Source organism: Colias philodice, chromosome 21 (genome assembly GCF_061535455.1).
Source record: "Colias philodice isolate Cphi_HAF_F1 chromosome 21, ilColPhil1 Martin Lab GWU primary, whole genome shotgun sequence".
Classification (NCBI taxonomy): Eukaryota; Metazoa; Arthropoda; class Insecta; order Lepidoptera; family Pieridae; genus Colias; species Colias philodice.
In genome coordinates, this window is record NC_143106.1 from 10,519,631 (window position 1) to 10,542,776 (window position 23,146).

Here is a 23,146-nt window from a genome sequence, read left to right on the forward strand (position 1 = left end):
TTCGAGATTAAGATAGGTAACCTACTAGTAGCCTATGTCTTATCTTCAGCAAACCGTAGAACTACCAATTTTCCACCAAATTTCTTTTCTTCTTTTTATACCGCATTGTAATCGGTTCAGTAATTATTAAAAATTATTTGCGTGAAATAATAACAAACATCCAACCATCCATCCTCACAAACTTTTACAGTTATGATATTAGTAGGATAAAATATGAAGGATTTCCCCACTTATAGCACAGATAAACACAGTTACAACAAATAAAAATGTTACCTAGTGTGGAAATCTTAAATGCCTAACAGGATCCTATTTCACCTTTTTGGGTATGGAACCCTGAAAAGCAACAATGTAGATAGGCGGACATTCAATCGATTTTATCTATTATAATTATTATGCATAAAATGAAATAAACAATAGTCAAACATGATTTCTTTATTACTCATAAAATCAAGATTAGTTACGAAATTATATTAAAGTGGTGTTGAACGGTAAGGGCTGGATATCCTGGTTGGAGGGCTGCACGCTGACGATCTTGAACTGCAACTCCACAATTGCGTACGTCATCACAATACTGAACGTCTGGAATAGTATAATCAATTTAGTAATAATTTACTACTACCCGTTCGCCTCGAGTTGGCCGCTCCCACCCTTCCCGCTTCACCGCACCGCAGACCCTGTCAGTACCGACAGCAACGCTATCACGTGCGCGGTGCGCCCGTCCGTCACTAATATACTGTATACAGGGTGTCCCAAAAAGTAGTGATGAACGGAAGCTGGGAGGTAGAGGACCTAGAGGGCTATCCGAATCACCCCCATGTATTTTATGTGATTTTTCGTATTTTCGGAGTTATGACATTTTTTTCAATTTTTCATCTATCGCTGAGTACGATGAGATTTTTATTTATGGTGACGTGACTTATTGCGCTAGATGCTTGATTTTTTTTGTGTGGTAAGCTGAAAGATAGGCCAATTCATTATGGTAACATTTACTATCGTTAGATCTTCGAATGGAATAAAAAAAAGAATTAAATGCCAAGAAAGATAAAAATACCCAGTATGTTCACAACTTCAAGGGCTCATAAGAAAATAAAATCACATGAAAAAAGTTTTCCATTTGGCTTTTAAAAACTCGCTCTATCTATCAGGTAGCTACCCTAAAAATTTCATTTTATTATTCAGAAGGCTTCATTCGAAAAATTGAAATCTAAATGTGGTAAGTGCAAAAATTTTATTAACATGATTATCATTAAAACCAAATGAAAACCCATAAATAGGTGTTTAATTACCAGAAATTTTTAAAATAACCCCGCTGTTGCTCAATGCAAGTGCGATATCACCGTAAAAAGTTGTCTTTTAAATGTCTGAATGCCCTTTTATCATTTTTAATGGTTTCTTCTGCTACTATGAATTTCCGGGTTATTTCGTCCAAATTGTGGCATTCTCTCAAGTAGCCGAGGTCTTTTTAGTATCCCCATTGAAACAAATCAATGGGGTTTAGGTTGAGGGAACGTGCAGGCCAGGCTTTAAGGCAGGCGTCACCAGCGCATGCGCAGGCTGCAACGACCAATCCATCTTTCAGGGTATCTTTGCCCTTTAGCCTGGCCTCGACGGTCCCCGGTCATAAACCCTATTGATTTGTTTCCGTGGGGATACTACAAAGACAAGAGACTGCCACAATTTGGACGAAAAAACCTGGAAATTCATAGTAGCAGAAGAAACCATTAAAAATGATAAAAGGGCATTCAGACATTTAAAAGACAACTTTTTACGGTGATGTCGCACTTGCACTGAGCAATAGCGGGGTCATTTTAAACATTTTTGGTAATTAAACATCTTGTTATTGGTTTTAATTTGTTTTTATTAATCATCATGTTAATTCAATTTTTGCGCTTACCTCATTTAGATTTCAATTTTTCGATTGAAGCCTTCTGAATAATAAAATGAAATTTGCAGGGTAGCTACCTGATAGATAGAGCAAGTTTTTAAAAGCCAAACGGAAAACTTTTTTTATGTGATTTTATTTTTTTACGGGCCCTTGAAGTGGAGAACATACTGGGCAATTTTATCTTTCTTAGCATTTAATTCTTTTTTTTATTCCATTCAAAGATCTAAAGATAGTAAATGTTACCGTACTGAATTGGCCTATCTTTCAGCTTAGCACACAAAAAAAAATCAAGCACCTTCCGCAATAATAATTGACGTCACCATGAGTGAAAATATCATCGTACTCGGCGATAGGTGAAAAATTGAAAAAAACGTCATAACTCCGAAAATACGAAAAATCGCATAACATTCATGGGGGTGATTCGGATAGCCCTCTAGGTCCTCTACCTTCCAGCTTCCGTTCATCACTACTTTTTGGGACACCCTGTATATCGCTCCCGTTGTTTTTGGTTATGTTATTTGATCGTTTTGTTAAGTTTGATTATTATTGCTAACTTTTATATAGTTTTTTACTGCTATTAGCGAGGAAATCGCTGTAGTAAGTAATAATACGAACTGTTTTTGTTATTTTATTTTGCGGAGTGTTATTATTTTTTTTGTCCACGGTATCAGTTGATGTGCCTGTGACGTCATTTTGTAACGGTCATCGACGGCCAACTCGAAGCGAACGGGTAGTATACAGTATCAATTTAGTAATAATTTACTGTTTCACGACTTAAAACGAAGCTCACATAGGACTGGCATTACATGACGTGTTAGTAACGGGCCAAGCGCAGAGTGCCGCGCTCTGCTCGGCTTGAGATAGCCAGCAGCTGCTGCGCGCGCAGTATATACCGCGCGCACAGGTACACAACTCACAGTGAGCAGCAGCGCGCGCGAGTAGTGCAGCATGCCGAACGGTGCGACGGGCGCGGCGTGCGCCAGCAGCTGCTGCGCGCCCAGCTCCAGCTCCTCGCACAGCAGCTCGCCGCAGCCCGTCCACTGGTACATCACTTTGGCCATTATATACTTTATTTTTGTTTTCTGTGGATCATATTTGAAACAATTACTAATAGAGAATTGAATGATGTTAACTTCAGAATTGTCTAGTCAGTTGCTATATAGCTGTATCAAGTAAGTTTTCCAGGAGATTTGAGAATGGGAGATTTTATAAATTTTATAACCATATTATACCTACCACACTTTGCGATGGTTGTTCGCGGCAACTATAGCTTATAAGTTACTAGCTTTCCGCCCGCGGCTTCGCCCGCGTTTTTTATTTATTTATTTATTTATTTATTAAGCCAAACCAACAGTAAATACATATAAATCATTGCAAGCTTAAATCTAGAAGTATATAAATGGAAAGGATGTATCTACCAATTATAGGTAAGGACAATTCATTTAGAATATCATAAACTTACTTAAATTGTACCAACTAAATCAACATAGCGTTTCTTATGTTAATTTATTGTTATGACTATCGTAACTATATTTAAAGTAATTAACAATATATTTAGAAAAAAAATTATACGAATCAAAGCAAATATCCACCAAATTAGGCTGAGATGCACAAAAAACATTAAGGGTGCGTATAAAGCAAAATTACCAATTTTCTATTAGATGATACGTGTAATATTCTAGACCAAATCTAAAAAATAAAATATATATCAAACTAGATGATATGTTCAACGATTCTGTTTAATCAAAAACATAAAATATTAAAATTTACTCGATAAAAAAAAATCGCCAAGTTAGCTCTAATTTTCACACTTTTACGTTTTCTACTTGACATGGTAATACTTATTATGATTTTTTTTTCATAAACAATTATATTAAAACATTTGCAAGATATTTGTCAGAGCATTTTGTATAATTACTTTTAGTTTTGGTTTTATCTGCGATAAACCACTTTTGGCCATCGCTTTTGGCGCTCTTTTTTTCTCGAGATAAACGTTTGGTTTTGTCACGATAAAAGTGGTTTATCGCAGATATTTGTGGACATACAATAATACCTCTAATTATTTTGTATAAAAACAAGATATCCCTTTGTTGCCTACGATTACGAAGAGATATCATATTGAAGAACGCTAATCGGGTGTCGTAAGGATTTCTATGAGATATAATACCTTGAGAGATAAACGCAATGTGCCGGGTGAACTTACGTTGAATATTTTCAATACGTTGAGAATGCACTGAATAGAGGGGACTCCAAACCACACTGGCGTATTCTAGTTGGGATCGTACTAATGAATTAAAAAGAGACAGTTTCGTTTTTACACTAAATGATTTGGTATTTCTTTTTAAAAAGCCTAACATTTGAGACGATTTTTTTACAACTGTATTAACATGAGAACAAAATTTTAATTCACTATCAATAAGAACCCCTAAGTCACGGATTTCATTACATTCACACACAATATCTTTGTTTATACATAGTATAAATTGCTGATGTACGTATCTTTCTCCGGGTTAACATAATTAAGAAACATTTCTCAGCATTCAGAACCATATTATTGTCAATGCACCACTCTACAATTCTATCCAAATCTGATTGCATTAATGAGACGTCATGTTGAGATATGATCGTTTTATATATCCAATATTATATTATATATTTTACCGTTTTATATATTATATTTCAAAGAAAAACCCGCATAGTTCCCGTTTCCGTGGGATTTCCGGGATAAAACCTATCCTATGTGTTAATCCAAGTTACCTTCTATATGTGTGATAAATTTCATTGTAATCGATTCAGTAGTATTTGCGTGAAAGAGTAACAAACATCCATACATCCATACTTACAAACTTTCGCCTTTATAAGCGCACCCGCGGCTTCGTCCGCTTTGTCTAAAACCTAATAAATCATATACAAAAACCTTCATCTTAACTCATTCTATCTATTAAAAAAAAACCGCATCAAAATCCGTTGCGTAGTTTTAAAGATTTAAGCATACAAAGGGACATAGGGACAGAAAAAGCGACTTTGTTTTATACTATGTAGTAAAGATGATTTGAGGAAGAATGTAACGAGATAGTGTTAGAAAATTTCTTTTGTCTATATTGCACATAAATTAATCGGGAAAAGAGATTTGTTTTGAAAACTGCCTACTTTATATCGCCATTTTTTTAAGTGAAATTTCTTTAGTCGCATTGAGTAAAATTTCAAGGTCGCTTCATTACAATACCGTCATGGAGTAAGGTAACGATTTTGGTTTCTTTGAATCTTGCCAAAGAAGTTTCACTTCTGACACGTGTGCTAGGCAAACACGCTCCCTTTTATTTATTTAAAACTTTTAAAAGACAAACACAATGTTATAGATAGGTAGGTAATTATAGATAGGTAGTTGAAACGTCTTTAGAATTCGCAAATGTAGCTAGAGTTACCTCATTGTTGATTTGATGAAATGCTTCATAGAATAGTATGGGCCTGAACACCTCTTGCGTGAACCAGACTAAATGGCGCGATATGTACCACCAGTCAGCAATCTTGTATCCTGTAAAATATATTATAATTTATAAGTGTCGCCCTGCCTTTTGTAGAAAGAGCCGCAAGTCGCAACGCCAAGTGCGTTGTCACGACTCACGCCGCGGCTTTTATATCTAGAAATTATCTTTGTAAAATATAGATGCTTATTGCACGAATGCGCCACGATTCAAAGGAAAGCGGCTTATAGTACCTATTCGACAGCTAAACATGTTCGGACAGGAAATAGTGACAACAGCTATTCATCCACAAAAATATTTAAATCAAAAGTTAGATCTAACAATATCATATAAAACAATACACTGTATCCACGCAGGATACAGTGTTATAATATTAATATAATATTAGATAACATTAGCTGACATTATTTATTTATTTAAGAAGGATAGCCAACAATTGTTAACACTAATTATAGACATACAACGAAAATACAATTAAACATATCAAATGCAACAATTAATTATAGGCTAACACCACATGCTTTTAAAAAACGGTTATGATTTAAGAACAAAAAAAAAATAATTTGGAAAATCCAAAAGTGCACGCCTCATAATTTTTTTAATAATTATTTATTAATTATTATTTTTGTTTATTTAATAACAATTAAACCACATCGAATCAGACCCTGAAAAATGAAAGGGTTCTATTCCTGAGCATACTCAAGCGTAAGAGAAAAAAAAAGACTCGATTAGTAAAGTATTTCGGTCGCTATCGTGTTAACAAGAAAATCCTCCGCACATACAGACACACGGACGTCCAAGACAGAACTTTTTTAAACTGTTTTTTAACTAGTTTAAATAACAAAAATGACATCAAAAATATCATGAATGTTAAAAATAGTGTTTTTTCTTAATATGTGTGTGTATGTATTATCTTACAAGTGCAATGTATGATACTAAAGACATTTTAAGTTTGAAAAATCAGATGTTTTGCGCGAAGTGACAGTAGTACCCACCTCAACGCTTCGCTTATGAGGCGTGCAATAACTATCACAAAATAACATTTAAGAAATTATCAATAAAACATTTAAAAAAAATAATAATAATAATGTCAGTCATATTAAAATAAAATCGGCACACAAAATTACAATTTAAAAATATCAAATTAATATACATAAAAATTCATTTTTGTTATATCAATAATATCTATATAGAAATAAAGTTCGAAACACATAATATATATTTATCAGCAATGTAAACATTCATATTAAAATAACATCGGCATTCAAATTATATTATAAAAACCGACACAAAAATTCAATTTTAATAATACATATCTACCTACACAAAAATATAGTTTGACAAACATAAAAAAAAAACTATTTATAGACAGCGTAAACAATTCATATTCATATTAAAAATTAAATCGTCATTCAATTAAATAATTACAATATTAAAATTAAAAAAAAATATCAATAACAACAATATAATAAAAATTACAATAAAATAAATAAAACAATTATTTTAGTACAATTCTTTTTCCTTGAAATATTTGAGAGAAGCATTATAGAACTTAACCACACTGTCTGCATTTATATCTATTAGATCACTGTATTCGTTTAGGGATTAAGATAATCTGCCGATGCAGATGGGTGAATTTGCCCCAAGGACCGTTCTACGTAGCGGCGGACACAGCGGAGTAATACATTTACGTGGATACTGGAACACGAAAATTTATCAGACTCAATATGCCCGAATGCCAATTATGCCAAACAAGGCGGACTAGTAATTTATATAGGTACGTACAACCTTTGACAGAAATTGATTAATTACCATTTTTAATGAAATGCATTGCAATATAAGAGCTCGTGTCTATCATGGTAAGGATGTTAAAAACGAATACTATGACACAGAAGAGGCCCGTGTGTTTGTTCATCTGAGTGCTGACGTCACAAACGGTCAGGAAGCGACGGTTCAGCTCCCGGAGACAGCGCTTAGCTTCCTCCTTGTTATCATCCGCTAAAATTTTATACCACAGGTACATACTTGTATTGTCTTATTTATCATTAAACTAATTGTTGCTAGAAACAACAAAGACAAAAGAAAAGTCCACATTTGGGAATTACATAATGCATACATATACTTATATATTACCGGAAATGTATGAAATCAAGGAATTGTATACAATTCCTAGGAAATGTGTACAATTCCGATACCATTTAGGAAATGTATAAAATATTGTTTAAAAAACTATTTAATGCACAGATATCCTAGGAAATGTATTATCTTCCTAGGAATTGTATACAATTCCAATATCGTATTAGGAAATGTGTAAAGTAAATGCTTTCTGTAATAAAAAACGTTGTTGTTTTTTTTTATTATAGCTCTTATTGATACAATCGGGTAACAGTCATACCGTAAAATTGTAATAATATTATTTTCATATTATTATCTTACTAATTAACATTTTAAAAATCAACTATCTATTTTTTAACGTAAATATCACAAAATAAACTTATATTTATTCTTATAAAATCAAATTTTCATTTGGCAAGTAATCAGTCCCCTCGTCCCGCTGTCCCCGCGTATATTTGGCGCAGTCGGATTGTATAATCCGCCGTATTACATTACGGCTAGCTGTTTTAATAAGCCGAAAATTCTTCTTTTTCAAAAATTCTACAAAAAGACGGTCGCGAGCCGACGGAGCCCCACTTCGTGGGGCTCCTATTTCTGTGTAGTTTTAAAAAACACGAACCTAACCTAACCCACCCCCTTATCCAAACCAAAAATTTCTGATTACGAATTATCGGCATAGTTACTACAAAATGCCGGCCGTTTGTAAACGGCCAGATTATATACAATTAGCCTGCGACATATCAATATCTTAAATGTTTTACATTTCCGATAGCTATTTAGGAAATGTGTATAAAATAATTTATTTCACACATTTCCGTGCGATTTTAGGAATTGTATACAATGACGGATTACATACATTTCCGGTAACATATACAATACTAGCTTTTCGCCCGCGTCTTCGCCCGCGTTTTCAAAGGAAAACCCGCATAGTTCCCGTTCCCGTGGTATTTCCGGGATAAAACCTATCCTATGTGTTAATCTAAGTTACCCTTTATATGTGTGCTAAATTTCATTATAATCGGTTCAGTAGTTTATGCGTGAAAACCATACATACATACATACAAACCTTTCCTCTTTATAATATTAGTATAGAAGTATAGATAAATTCCAATAATTCTTGATTTAATATTTCTATTATCTAAGTTTTGTTTTGGCATCACTACATAGTATAAAATAAAGTCGCTTTCTCTGTCCCTATTTCCCTATGTCCCTTTGTATGCTTAAATCTTTAAAACTACGCCACGGATTTTGATGCGGTTTTTTTTAGTAGATAGAGTGATTCAAGAGGAAGGTTTTAGTACATAATTTATTAGGTTTTAGACAAAGCGGGCGAAGCCGCGGGCGGTAAGCTAGTTATTATAATATAATAATGAATATTGTCCAGTGAGTTATTTAGCTCAGGAGTAGGTACCTACACGATAACTTTCAAACAAGGGACCTTGCAGGTGTAACAGGGGACTTTATTGTATGTAAATGTTAAGAATGATGGATTACGTTGCCGTGTACTTTCACTTCATCATCACTACATAGTATAAAACAAAGTCGCTTTCTCTGTCCCTATGTCCCTATATCCCTATGTCCCTTTGTACGCTTAAATCTTTGAAACTACGCAACGGATTTTGATCCGGTTTTTTTTTTATTGATAGAGTGATTCAAGAGGAAGGTTTATATGTATAATAACATCCATCAAATAGTGAAGAAGTACTGTTATTTTTGAGGTTTCTAATGTGATGTCGTAAAAAATTACATTTTTTTCCGCTTACATTGCAAACGCAGGCTGAACCCTACGAGTTTTATCAAAATAATGTACCAAGTATTATACACATTGAAAAGGTCTACAGAAAAGTCCGTGGTGGTATATGTCTATCTCTTATGGATAACCCACAATAACTTTTTTTTGTCATTTACTTTTTACGACAAATAATGGCTAATTTTCGAAGCGATTTTAACCAATACAGCATTAATTCTTAACCAATTAAATACCTTGAATACATTGTTCATTTAATATAGATCTATATGGCCCCTTACACCGTATGATTTAAGTGAATATTTTCGAAGGTATTACAGATTTAAAAATTGCGGGACGTAGCGTTTGCGGCGGCCGGCACCGGCTGGCCGCCCGGCGCGGTGCGGGTCGCTATGTTTTTATATATGTACAACACGTAGTATATTATTATTAGTCTGTGGTACAACGTTCACAGTTTTTCTGTAGTGTATTTAGTATCAGCATTGCACCCGTGCGAAGCCGGGGCGGATCGCTAGTCTTACTAAAAAACAGAAAAAAATTAAACCTGCATATATCAACCCCTCCAAATCTTCAGCTATTGCTTCTAAAGCTTTGTGAATCTCAAAATAAAGAAGAGCCACTTGAATCATCATCACAATCAGCATTGGATACTTCAAATATGCAATAAATCTCAAATATACAACAACTACATCTGAAAATTATAATTACTATGATTAAATTAATAAGCCTAGCATTCTCTACAGATACCCTGAGCCGAGCCGAGCCGATTTGAAGAATGAACCTTGCTCGATCCAGTATTTTAAGTATTTCCAGTCCAAGACCCATAGAAAATTCTAAAAAACAGGAAATTTATATAATGTACAATGTACATAAGGTAACGGCACCAGTCGTGGACAAGCATCCAGTAATGGACAAAATAAATACTAAATTTAAATATTAAGACAAAAATTAACGTTATATAATTTGGCAATACTTAAAATAAAAGTTTGGTTCATAAGCTATCAAAATACGACACTTCATCTTATTCGGCCAAAACGTTTGAAGATGGCAGAACGTTATGTTTAGTTGCTGCGACTCGTTTCGAAGAAATCCGTTTTTACTAAGAAAATCCTTAAGGAAATGAGGACACAATTTTGGTTATAAGAATTTTTGTATACTTAAATGTCAGCAAAATTTGATATTACTTTTATTTATAGTGGTTAAGTGTACGAAATATTACACGATTTAGTATCATGATAGGTTATGTTGTTTAAATAAAATTCATTAGTGTCCATAACTGGATTTAATTCTATGGATATATCCATTTATGGACATATTATGTCGAAAATAAACTTTTTTTAAAGGTATTAATTACCTGCGCTTTTCTGTATTGTCTTTTCTTTCTGATTAATAATATACCTATCACGACCATTTCAAACAGCTTTGGTTCCTATAATGGACATTGATATTTTTTGTTAAAATTACACTAATGGGTCCAACAACATAATATCTATCTAAACATGAAGAATATATTTTAGAACAATGTGGTCATTATGTGCTGTGCGACTCGTTCTCGGCTTCATTCTCTATCACTGCGTAGAGAAGTCGCATACTTATGCGTATTGTAACGCATCTATCATAGAGAGTTCTCTGATGAACCGTTTGGATCGTTGTCTGCTGCTAAATTCCACCACCATAATATAGCACACACGCTTAAATTTCATCCACGCCATCTTGACAACAGTTTAAAAAAAGCTTTTTGCCTCATGCTACAATTTGGAATCCATATCGATGGACCGATCAGATTAAGGCTGCTGGCGGATTCAGATCACTTCACGAATGTAGCGGAATACCAGGAAACAGAAAGATATGGCGAAACATCGTGAAGCGGGTAACATCTACCCCCCTAGAGTGATATGACGAAGAATAAGAAGTCCCAATATGGATGGAATGGCAGTACTTTTTTTAGTTATATTTTTCATCCCTGACTTATTGAGAAAAAAAACCATATTGGTGTTTCTTAACGGACATAACTCGTATATAACGATGCATTTGTCCAATTTTTGCCTAGAAAATGGAAATTAAGACTGTTTTAAATATTATAAGTATGCAAAATAATTAATAAGTACTATTTTTTATAAATACATCCCCGATTTATTGTATTCCAATCATCATTTTCAAGATTCTATTGATAACTATAAGTCTTCTCCAAGTGTAAATAACTGGAGAAACAACATTAGGTACAGTCCATAAATGGGTGTTCATAACTGAATGTTGTCCAAAACTGGGTGTCCATCATTATATTTTTCACTGTCCAACACTGGTGCAAAAAAGTGGTTTTATAATTTATAAATAACTTCATTATTTATGCATTGTAATCTTTTTTCTAACATTGGTTACGTTAAACTAACATTGAACTAAAGGTATAACTAAACAATATCCAATAAAGTTAAAAAACCTACGAGAAATTTGAAAAAAACTTCAATTTTTTCCTTAATCTGTACAAGACTGGTGCCGTTACGGTACAGTATAGTTTAATATACTCTCGCTACTAATGCGTGAAGTTTCCTTTTTTGGGTAAATTTCTTCTGACATCAAAATAACAAGCAAACACAACATACAAAATAGCCTTCCAACACCAGCTTCATGGTACATAAAAACTAACCTTGACAATATTTGAATTCGTGGCTCATATCCCAAATTTGTATTAAACAATATCCAGTGACGATAATTACTGATAAAACTGAATGCTTTGTCTCTGTTCGAACGTTAAAATTAGTATTTATCTGGGAAATTAGATTTAAAATTAATTTGTGTGAGCTATGCTCTTACATGTCAAATTGAAATAAAATAACAGATGGTCAGTGGTCTAGTAAAGTTTATGTATGGTACAACATCAGAACAAAAATCTTGACGGTTAAAATATCAAAAAATAGATAACCTTCTGTAAGACCGTCAGGCATCCGAACATGCTGTACACAAAGTTCCGATTGGCCAGCGAGTTGATAACGAACGTGAACAGCAGGAAAAAAGACTGCGGTAGGTGCAGGTCCATCTTGCTGACCAGCTCCGACCTCGTGTACATTGCCACCAGGTTCATTATGTCGAGACCCAAGGCGTCGACGGCTACGGGATACAAACCTAAACTTATTCAGGAACTGTTGCCGTTTTGTTCGAAGAGAAAGAGATGCATGAAAATATGGATAACATTGTCATACTTCTCTTTCAAAAGTTATAACAATGCTACATTAAAAATAAGTATATTAAAATAAACCTAAAAAACACGCTGTCAAGATAGATAAAACAAGGGTCAAGGATTCAACTAAAAAGTAAAAAAAAAATAAAAATAATTAATTTATTGTTTTATTGAATTTAAACTGACCATTAAAAGTGGCTCAAAATTGTATGTAAAGAAGTCGATTACTATACAAAGAAATATTGACGATCCTTATCAGGATAATAAGATGAATTTAAGAAATTGTTGTATTGTCACTGGTCCTTGATTTAGATTTAAGTACTTGAGTGTAGAAAATTTGAATAAATTCTGTCCGTTAAAAGTGGCGCCAAAATCGAATCGAAAGGAGTCTTAAACATATAAACATACAGGTGAAGCTAATAAAAGCGTCTTAAACACTTCATTATATTCTCTTGGTGCATGTAAATTGTCAAGAGTATCAAGCATAGAAATATAAAGGAGAGGAAGTGTGCTCCTATGGCACGCTCCGCCGAGCCAGCAAGACGGTCGCTTACTGAGCAGCGCGACCAGAACGCGTCCGTAGAGAGCGCTGCGGCTGCAGAAGCGGGCTCGGTAGCCGTCCCCGGCGCGCGCCAGTCGCACCGGCGCCACTCCCGCCGCGCGCCCGCAGCGCAGCACCACCGCCAGTGCGCCGCGCACCTGGCACTCCTCCTCCCACATTCTCCCTCCCGCACTGCCACTGCACAGATATACTCTACTCAGAGCTCTACAGATATACACACCCATCCCACAGGATTATGTTTCAACAATCCCTTTCATCTTATAATATTATATCCTGTGATTGTATCTTTCAATATGCCTAATGTAATTACAATATCACATATTTTAACAAATACTCTATTCACAACCATACTGTGACCCTGTTCGCCAGATAAAAGCTATCTACTTGATATAACCTACGTGATTTTCTAAAACTACCTCCCTAGTCCCCTTTATAATAGATCTCTCAAGGGCAATGCAAATCTCCAATTATTATTTTAAATTCATATCAATCACGATTTGATTCTCATCGTACCTATATAATAAAAAATAAATGAGACCTTGTATGCATTTAAAAGGTTCCCGAGACCCTCGAGAGATATATGGACAGACATAAATATCAAAAACCAGAATTATTATAAAAACAGTTGGATGTATCCATCGATGTATGTTATCAGCTTTACACTATGACCACGTCGTATGTTATAGGTAAGTACTATATTGTGATGGCCACTGTGATTATTCATTAGATGTAATATTCGATATGGTACTCAAACATCATTATTCATTACAATGTAGGTAACGACGTTTCGTGGTAAAACGATTTTATCAAGTAATTTATGATGGGTTTTATATATAAACATAAACTAGTTTTATAGTCATTTTCAATATTTTACAAATTCCAAAAATGTACCAATGTAGCAAATAGTGTAGCTTTTATGAAGCACAATATTACTCCTCTTAAATCGATTACAAGTTAGTGAACGCCAGCAGCTGGTAATGATCGATTCAGAACCTCATAGCCTCATACCTGCATGATAGGATACAGACTGTAGTTGTTGGAGAACGTTCTAGCGGTGCGTCAATTAACATTGGTGTTCCACAGGGGTCTATTTTAGGTAGGTATTATAATTAGTAGGGATTTGTTGCAACCGTAGCATATTTTCGTGTGGCAGCGTAAGAAACTACACTGGCGGCGGCATCGCGCGACATCAAAGGCGTTGCCTTACTGTAGGAAAATATAATATTGTAATAGGTACTGTGATAATATACCTAAGGCTACGAGCTACGCTACCTGCTCATAATATTATAATATTGCACGCCTCATAAGCGAAGCGTTGAGGTGGGTACTACTGTCACTTCGCGCAAAACATCTGATTTTTCAAACTTAAAATGTCTTTATGTATCATACATTGCACTTGTAAGATAATACATACACACACATATTAAGAAAAAACACTATTTTTAACGTTCATGATATTTTTGATGTCATTTTTGTTATTTAAACTAGTTAAAAAACAGTTTAAAAAAGTTCTGTCTTGGACGTCCGTGTGTCTGTATGTGCGGATCCTTTTTCTTGTTAACACGATAGCGACCGAAATACTTTACTAATCGAGTCTTTTTTTTTCTCTTACGCTTGAGTATGCTCAGGAATAGAACCCTTTCATTTTTCAGGGTCTGATTCGATGTGGTTTAATTGTTATTAAATAAACAAAAATAATAATTAATAAATATTTATTAAAAAAAAATTATGAGGCGTGCACTTTTGGATTTTCCAAATTATTTTTTGACTTCTTTAGGCGCGCTGCAGCTGAGAGTAAAATTTCAAAGTCGCGTCGTGGCAATACCATCAAGTTATGGCTTACGTTATGTAGTAAGGCCACGATTTTGGTATCTTTATCTTGCCAAAAAAGTTTCAATTTTCACCTAGGTATTCATTTATTTCTGTTAAAATAAAACAAGCAGCTTTTTCAGCAATTCTTTGTGATGTTTATTCGTTTTAGCTGACCCAGCAGACGTTGTTCTGCTGTATTGCCCCTTCTTCATGTTTTCTCTCCATATAAATATAAAATCTGCGTTATTTTTTTGGACATCCTAAATTGTTTTTAGGGTACACAGTACAAATGTATTTAGTTTTATTTTAAACTTTAGGATGGATAGAGTTTTACACTGTAGTAGTTAAAATTACAGCAAAAACAAAATTTCATACTTCTTGAAATACAAACTGTTATATTATTAACTAGCTTCCGCCCGCGACTCCGTCCGCGTGGATGTCGGTCTTCGCGTGGATGGTTTATTTCTCCATTTTGAGTAACTCTGACAATGACATCTTATAAATATCTATTGGACCCAAATACGGTTAGGCCTATAATACGCAACGTGTGTTCGCGGTTCTACAGAACAACGTCTATGGATAAAACTGAAAAATTAAGATTATTTTTTTTTTCTACGTATTTTTAGAGGATAAAAAGTATCCTATTTTACGCCCAGGATAATAAGGTATAATTATACCAAGTTCAATCGAACCGTTAGTTTTTACGTGATGTCTTCACATACAGACAGACACACAGACAGACAGACAGACAGACAGACAGACAGACAAAATTTTTTTTAATCACATATTCGGGTTTGGTATCGATCCAGTAACACCCCCTGCTATTTATTTTTTCAATATTTTCAATGTACAGAATTGACCCTTCTACAGATTTATTATGGGTGTCTTCCGATATGCACTGCAACCACTGCACAGTGCTATCACTGTAGAAAAATTCGTTCCGTTATGGACTGCCAGTATACTGCCGCAGTACCCTAGGGAAATTTATGACGTCATTAATCGCCGCCATATTCTACTGTGAGCACTGGCGTTTTCGAGGTAAGGTACTCGCAGTACTTTGATCACGTGATCAGTCCACAGAGCAAGTAATATGATCAGTCAAAACCACTCGAGTGCCTAACGTCTTATAAACAAAGCTACAGTATAATCAGAAAATTTTAAAGTTCTGTAATTAGTTTGGATTAATAAAACAATGGAAGAATTGCAAAAATTAACTTTATTAGACTGTGTTGAAAATGTTCAATACGAGCTGAAAGTTCTTTTTTATTCTTTTTTATGAAAAAGTACTTACTTTTATTATATTATAAATTCAATTTACAATTAATATTAATTAAAATATTTTTAATTGGACAGTACTCCAAAACAGTTTATTTTTATGTTCTAGAAAACTTTAATACACTCATTTGAATGCTGCGTCAAAAAATGCGGCTGACAGTATACTGGATTGCGTTCCGTTTTAAATCGTAACCAGATTGCTCTGAGGCTAAGCTCTGAGGTAACCAGTTTATCTGGCTATAAAGGAACGGCTTCACAGTATACTGAATTGACGTCACACCTTAGAGCGTTTTCACATTATCCGATCCGATATCGGATATCGGACGCCGATAGCCGATATCCGATATCGGATACAATTTTCCCTTTCACATTGTCCGATAAAATCCTTCCGATATCATCATGAGTGTTGCCAGAAATTTTTAGAGAAAACTAAACTAAATTGAATGATAAAAAAAGGTATAATTAAAAAAAATTCAAATGATAGATCATAGTTATCATACATTAAAAATAATTACGTAAAAAAAAAACAACTTCAAAAGAAGAAAAGTAAAATGTAAAAAAGATTTAATATGATTAATTACTGCATATTATTTAGATGTGCTATTTACTAAATAGTTTTGATATCGGTCATTTGTATATGTTAACCTGTGATGTTAGTTAACACATTATAAATTAAATAAATTTATATCAATACCTACTACAACCTAGTATTAGTTAATAGTTTTAGTAATACATATTATGTATCAGTAAATAACTTTCAAAATCTATTAATTATGTATTTTTAACAAGACGTACCTAGTCATTTAATATACATTTATAAAAGTTCATGTAGTACCTATGATAAATTTATTAAGTGATACAATCTTTGTTCACATTTTCTATTCTTTTTCTTATTACACTGTAAATAATATTGTCACCCGTTCAAATATATATTTTATAATATGATTGTTGTAATTTCCCGTAAGTAAATACATAAATTATTTTATTGTCATAAGCAATTATTTTAGAATTAAGAGTTTTCAAATATTCTTTGTTGTTAATTCAAAATAAAAATAAAATCGGTGTGAAATCTCCTCCTTTTTTTGAAGTCGGTTAAAAACAAAGCACTCAATGACAACAATACAATAAACAGCACAACCACAGAGCACAACCAACATCCAAGTAGGAGGAGGAGCGAGGCAGAATGAGTTAAAATAAAGATGATAGACACTAATATTTTCGAAGATAGACATTTGAATTTAAGAACGCAATATATTTTTGTTTACTTCAGTTCAGCCAATTGCCGTATATTTTAATACGGTAATTAAAATAGCTCCCGTATAAATCGTATTTTTAATGCCTATAAATACTTAAATGTGTGATTTCTTAATAAAAAAAGGTTTCTTTTAATAGAAAGGATTTTAGGTTAAAGCAAAGAATTTTTTTAAAGATTTAGCGCCCTATAAGACTGAAAATACACAAACTAGTGCTTTTTTGCTGTTGGTATACTGCCTTTTCGAAAATTGAGTTGGCAACACTGAACATTATCGTCCGATAGCTCACGGGCATATCGGTGTCGGCTCCGATATCCGATATCGGATCGGACAATGTGAAAGACAGGTACATACATATTTCATACATTTTACTTCCCTCCGATATCGGATATCGGCTATCGAGTTCCGATATCCGATATCGGATCGGATCGGTGGTCGCAGTGCATATCGGAAGACACCCTATATGTATAGATTCTGTGCAAAGCACACAGGTTGTTTTCCAATTACAGAGCATAATGCGACTCAGTGGCGCACAATGCCGAATTATGCTGATGCTTAATTGGAACGTGAAACGCACCAGCAGGTTGCGCTAAGTTCAGTGTTGAAAAAAAAATATTCCATAATATATATAAAAAATATATTCAATAACCTCATTAATGTGTAAATAAAGTGGTATACATAATAATTGGTTGAAAAATATTTACGGTTATTTTAAATAATTTGGATTTTGATTATTTCATTAACATTTTTTTCAATGTTTGTACCTTCATCCATACTTATATTTATTTTTTTTAACACAATTTGAATTAACTTTGATTATTTCGAAAAAACTACAATGAAACGAAAGCTTTAAATTTTTTTCCAACAATTAATAATTACTAACGATAAATCGATTGCACGCATCAATTCACGCGCATTACTTATAGGAGTGCTCGATTGTGCGAAGCGTTGCTGTAGTTGGAACATTCAACGTTAAGCATTATGCCGCATAATGCGCTCTAGTGCTGTAATTGGAAAACACGGACAATCATTTGACGCTTGTCAAAAATGTCATATTGCACACATGCATATTTATTGACGTTTGACTTTGACGTTTGATTTTATTTTATTTACAAATTACAATTTATTACGATATTATAATATAATCGGGCTGCGCTACAAAAATGTCGGTTCTACCTTTAGGAATTAAAACACAAACACAGAAACTATGTAGCCTTTATAAAAGAACACTGCGCAATTTAGAGTCCTATTATGATAGACGGTAAGAATTGATTTAAGACTTTGTCATCCTGCAGTTCGTCTGATTAATTACGTAATTTTATATATATCTTATTTTTCTACCATTTTACAGCTATAAATTATGAAAACAATGCAGTTCCTAATATCTACTTCTGTAAGATATCTTTCATTTGTATTTTAAAGTTTAAATATAATGTATGGTAGAAGAAATAATCATTTTGTAGTCATAGATAACCTTTTAGTTTAATCGCGCTGTTATTTTACGTACCTATCCACAATACTAAAATGTCTAGGTACTTTAAAGTAGGATGGAACTTCTTCATCTTTATGTCATAGTAATATAGTAATTCATATGTTGATTATGACAGTTATGGTACTATTGATGTATATGTATAAATTTGATTACAAAATGTGTAGTTATGTTGAAAATTTTTGTGGTATTTGGATTATGCAATGTAAATGTTATCTAATTTCAGGCATGTATACCGTTTCCAAGCGGTGCTGTGTCGCGAGAGGTTCGACCAGATCCTGGCACTAAAGGACCAGCAGGAGTTCAACCGACGCCTGCAAGAGGAGGAGGATGCTCTCTTTGCTATCATACATCCCATTCCTAAGAAGTGTAAGTTGTGGATGTAGAATACACATTACAAACAATTATATGTATAGATAAGACTAGCTGTGTCGCACGGTTTCACCCTCGGACAAACCTGTGGGAAAAAGCTCATGTGTTATCCTGGTTCATAAACTATGTATATCACTGCAAAGTAAATTATTAATTTCCTTGAATTTTAAACATAAATCAATCAAGAGGATCTTTGCATATTCTTTATGCTTTTGTTGAATTCAGTTGAATGTCTTGGATAGCTCAATATTTAATATAAAATATAAAGGCGCATAATATATATTTATATTATGCGCCTTTTAATAACTCAGGCCCCGGAACCACAGACACAATAGAAAATCTATTGTGTCGTGGACCGATCGGGCCGCTTGGGGCTCAATGGGTTAACCATACTTTAGTCATATGATGTTTGATAAAATTGTTTATTTGTAAAGATTTGATAACTGTTCTTTTACTAGAATGTTGCTATATACGTAGTTTGTTTAATTATTATCAAACTACACCCGCGTTTTTAAAGAAAAACCGCATAGATCCCGTTCCTGTCAGATTTCCGGGTTAAAAAGTAGCCCATGTCTTATTCTGGATTCTTATTCACCTATATACCAAATTTCATTGTAATCGGTTCAGTAGTTCTTACGTGAAAGAATAAAAAATATATTGGTCATCTGATTTATCAAATGTGCTACCGTTGCTTAAATTTTGCTGAACATTTTTGCAGATGTTGATCAAGGCCCATTAGTTCTAAATAATAAATATTAAATATGATACCAATAATATTTTGTAGAAAAGACAAATGTAAGACCTATTTTTAACATTGTTTGGATTGGAATGTATTTATTTTTTGGTCGATACCCGCGCATGGTATTTTTAATATATTATTTTGAATGCAGATCTAATAATTTAAAAAAATAAAGGAATGTTCCCTTTCAGCCAGCCATCTCCAGTATTTCTCCTTCAGGGACCATAGAAGATATTTCACTCTCTATAGTTGAAGTGTTTGTTTGTCTGAATGCATTAACCTCAGGAACTACTAGACCAATATCAAAAATTATTTGACCTTTTGATATGATTATGATCCCTGAGTGTCAAAAATACAACGGGCAAAGCTGGGACAAACCGCTCAGTTTATAGGACGTAATATAGTATAAAGTGTCTAGCTGCGCTTTATGGTTTCACCCGCATGGCTCCGCTCCTTTTGGTCTTAGCGAACCCTATAGCCTTCCTCGATAGATGGGCTATCTAACACCGAAAGAATTTTGTAAATCGGACCAGTAGTTCCTGAGATTAGGGCGTTCAAACAAACTCTTCAACTTTATAATATTAGTATAGCTTATAATGGAATCGTTTGCGCAGTCCCGAACAGCGTGGGCGGTGTGGCGCACAACCGCGTGGTGACGCCGCCCGACTGGGTGCTGGACTACTGGCACCCGCTCGAGAAGGCGCAGTACCCCGAGTACTTCCGCCGCCGCGAGGAGCGCAAGAAGGAGTTCGTCGCGCTCTGGGAGAAGGAGTTCGGCAAGCAGGACGCGCAGGACAAGCACCACTGAGCGCCGCACTCCAACGATTTATAGTTACATTAATACCCGATTAAATAGTTGTTGAAAGGAAAAGTTCTTTGATTTCATCTCCAATCTGTCACGACCTTAGATCATTAAATATAACATTTCAACCTACATTTCAAAGCAATCTGTAAGAAAAATAATTCACAAAAAAGGATAAAATAAAAAATAAATGGGAGTCAAAATTTCAATGATATTATAGATCATACTTAATTACCAATTGCTTACATTTACGGAAAATATAGGTAACTTGTATATTTAAATATTTAAAAAAATGTGAAATAAAAGAAAAGCATTACTTAGTTACTTATACTTTTAAATAGTAAAAAAAACTTTTAGTACCATCTTGGTTTAGATATTATGTAGTTCCCATATTAGGTAGGTAGTATAACTGGGTTTCACAAATTTAGGTTTCCATATACAACATAATATTATGACGTCTATGCTATTTATGCATTTTTTTGTGAATTTACATTGACACAATGCAGTTTGCACGGGCTGTCGTCTGCGCTCTGCAGCAGTGTTGTCGCATGTCCCCGATCGTTGTGTGGTCACTACTCACTGGACGTCGCCGCCGCTGCCCACAGCCCACAGCCCACTGGCAATCGCTGTACATCGCTTTTATCATGATAGGGAATTAATGACTTGCGATAACTCTTGATACGATCGAAGATTCAATCACTACCTACAATAACTATATTTTACATTCCTCATTAATTAAAAAGATTTACAATTACATTCAATGATCGAACGTAACACATTTGTATATCTAGTTAGTATGTGTGCGTGTACTAGTGTACACACGTAAGAAGTGAAACTTCTTTTATATCTTTATGACCTTATTTTTCAAAAAATAATTTACTATATGCAACTTTACAGAAATACGTCGAATCACGCGTGGTAGGGATAAGAAAAAGATGGCGCGTAACGGAAAAATGTCACGCGTAACGTTACACTAAATTTTTTTTCCAAACCCGATAAAGAAGTTTCACTTCAAAAAAACAATGGCAGACTTCCATGCTTGAAAATTGTTGAGAAGAAAATATATATAGTAGTTAACTAGTTAGACCGGGAGATACTGACAGAAAATTTCGAGTCATTTGTAACAGGATGGCGGTTCTACAGGGGTCTTAGTACGCAATGATAAAAAGAAAAATGATGATGTGATCGCTGGTATCGGTGGTTTAGTCTCGTGGGCGTTAGCCGAACTCGTCGGAAAAATAGCGAAAGTCAAACGATTTGTAACACAAAAATTTTAGTATTTACCGATAGCCCATAAAAAAGAAGTAGGCGGTAGTGTCATGCCATACTTTTCCGGTGTGACTTACAGCCCGCCATACCGACGCGAATATGTTGATTTAAATAAAACAATTATTCAACCATTTGTACCAGGCTAACTTTTGCACAGGTAACCATCGTCGTGCAGCCATTTACGAAAATCGCCATGCCATACTTTTCGGACGATTCCAAATGGTCGCCATACCGCCGAAAATCTGCAAAATTTTTTTATTTCGCCAAACTTTTTGTACCAGTATTGCATTTGGATTTTTGGAGAGTATTTGATAAAATGTGACCATTATTATATTTGCCATACTTCTAGTAGGGGGAAAAAGTGCTGTCATACTTGAAAAATTAATTTAGTATTAATTTATATAAGTGAAGATTTCCAACACCTAGATCTTTGAAATTTTGTATTTATATTCTTTGATCCTCAAACTTCCAGGAAAAATAAGTGCCATACTGTTACAAATCGTTTGACTTTCGCTATTTTCCGACGAGTTCGACTAACGCACACGCGACTAAGCCGCCGGTACCAGCGTTCACACCATCATTTTTCTTTTTGTCATTGCGTACTAAGAACCCTGTAGAACCGCCATCCTGTTACAAATGACTCGAAATTTTGTGTCAGTATCTCCCGGTCTAAGTAGCGTCTATAAATGAAGAATATTTTAAGCTTTAGTTATAGACTGGGGTAGAAGCCTTTAAAAATAATGAAAAGATAAAAAAAATCGCAGTCGGATGAAACCCATTAGAAAAGGAGGGGAATATGATAAAAATGTAAGGAAAAATAAATTACGGTCAATCCGAGTTCGGGAAGTGGGAGGGGGGAGCTTTTAAGAGAAAAAAATGGTCTCTCTCGATTTCCGTCAAAACTACAAGTCCTACGGAAAAAAGTTCAATGGCAAAGTTGTAGGTAATAAAAGGATCTACAACTTTTGTATTCACAATTTTTTCACATAACCTCAAAATTTAGGTGAAAAATTCAAAAAACCAAGTTTTTGGTCTTTTATTTCTATCTACTTCAAAATTTATTTTTTTTCTACGAAATTTGGTGAAAATATACTTTATTATGTCCCAAATACACTGTAATTTATTTGATTGAAAATATTTATTTTTTCGCCTTATTTTGAATTAAT

At 34.1% G+C, this 23,146-nt stretch overlaps 2 protein-coding genes across 5 annotated transcripts; one reads left to right on the plus strand and one right to left on the minus strand.

The window, feature by feature from the left end:
* Positions 1 to 417: 417 nt before the first annotated feature.
* On the minus strand, positions 418 to 12,707 carry LOC149479178 (uncharacterized). 4 transcript variants are annotated; one of them, XM_089708916.1, is made up of 8 exons: positions 12,594 to 12,707; positions 12,153 to 12,337; positions 11,877 to 11,997; positions 9,777 to 9,923; positions 7,183 to 7,368; positions 5,311 to 5,420; positions 2,803 to 2,967; positions 418 to 579 (listed from the first exon to the last, which is right to left on the minus strand). In XM_089708916.1, exons 2-8 carry the CDS (start codon positions 12,309 to 12,311, stop codon positions 466 to 468), a joined length of 1,002 nt encoding a protein of 333 aa, XP_089565042.1. In that variant the 5' UTR covers positions 12,312 to 12,337; positions 12,594 to 12,707; the 3' UTR covers positions 418 to 465. The 4 variants fall into 4 exon arrangements, with proteins under 4 accessions (XP_089565042.1, XP_089565043.1, XP_089565041.1 ...); XM_089708917.1 differs by having other exon boundaries at positions 12,153 to 12,369; positions 12,594 to 12,701; XM_089708915.1 differs by lacking the exon at positions 12,594 to 12,707 and having other exon boundaries at positions 12,153 to 12,561.
* Positions 12,708 to 18,376: 5,669 nt separating this feature from the next.
* On the plus strand, positions 18,377 to 20,780 carry ND-B22 (NADH dehydrogenase (ubiquinone) B22 subunit). Its single transcript, XM_089708613.1, has 3 exons — positions 18,377 to 18,570; positions 19,025 to 19,167; positions 20,524 to 20,780. Exons 1-3 carry the CDS (start codon positions 18,473 to 18,475, stop codon positions 20,715 to 20,717), a joined length of 435 nt encoding a protein of 144 aa, XP_089564739.1. The 5' UTR covers positions 18,377 to 18,472; the 3' UTR covers positions 20,718 to 20,780.
* Positions 20,781 to 23,146: the final 2,366 nt, after the last annotated feature.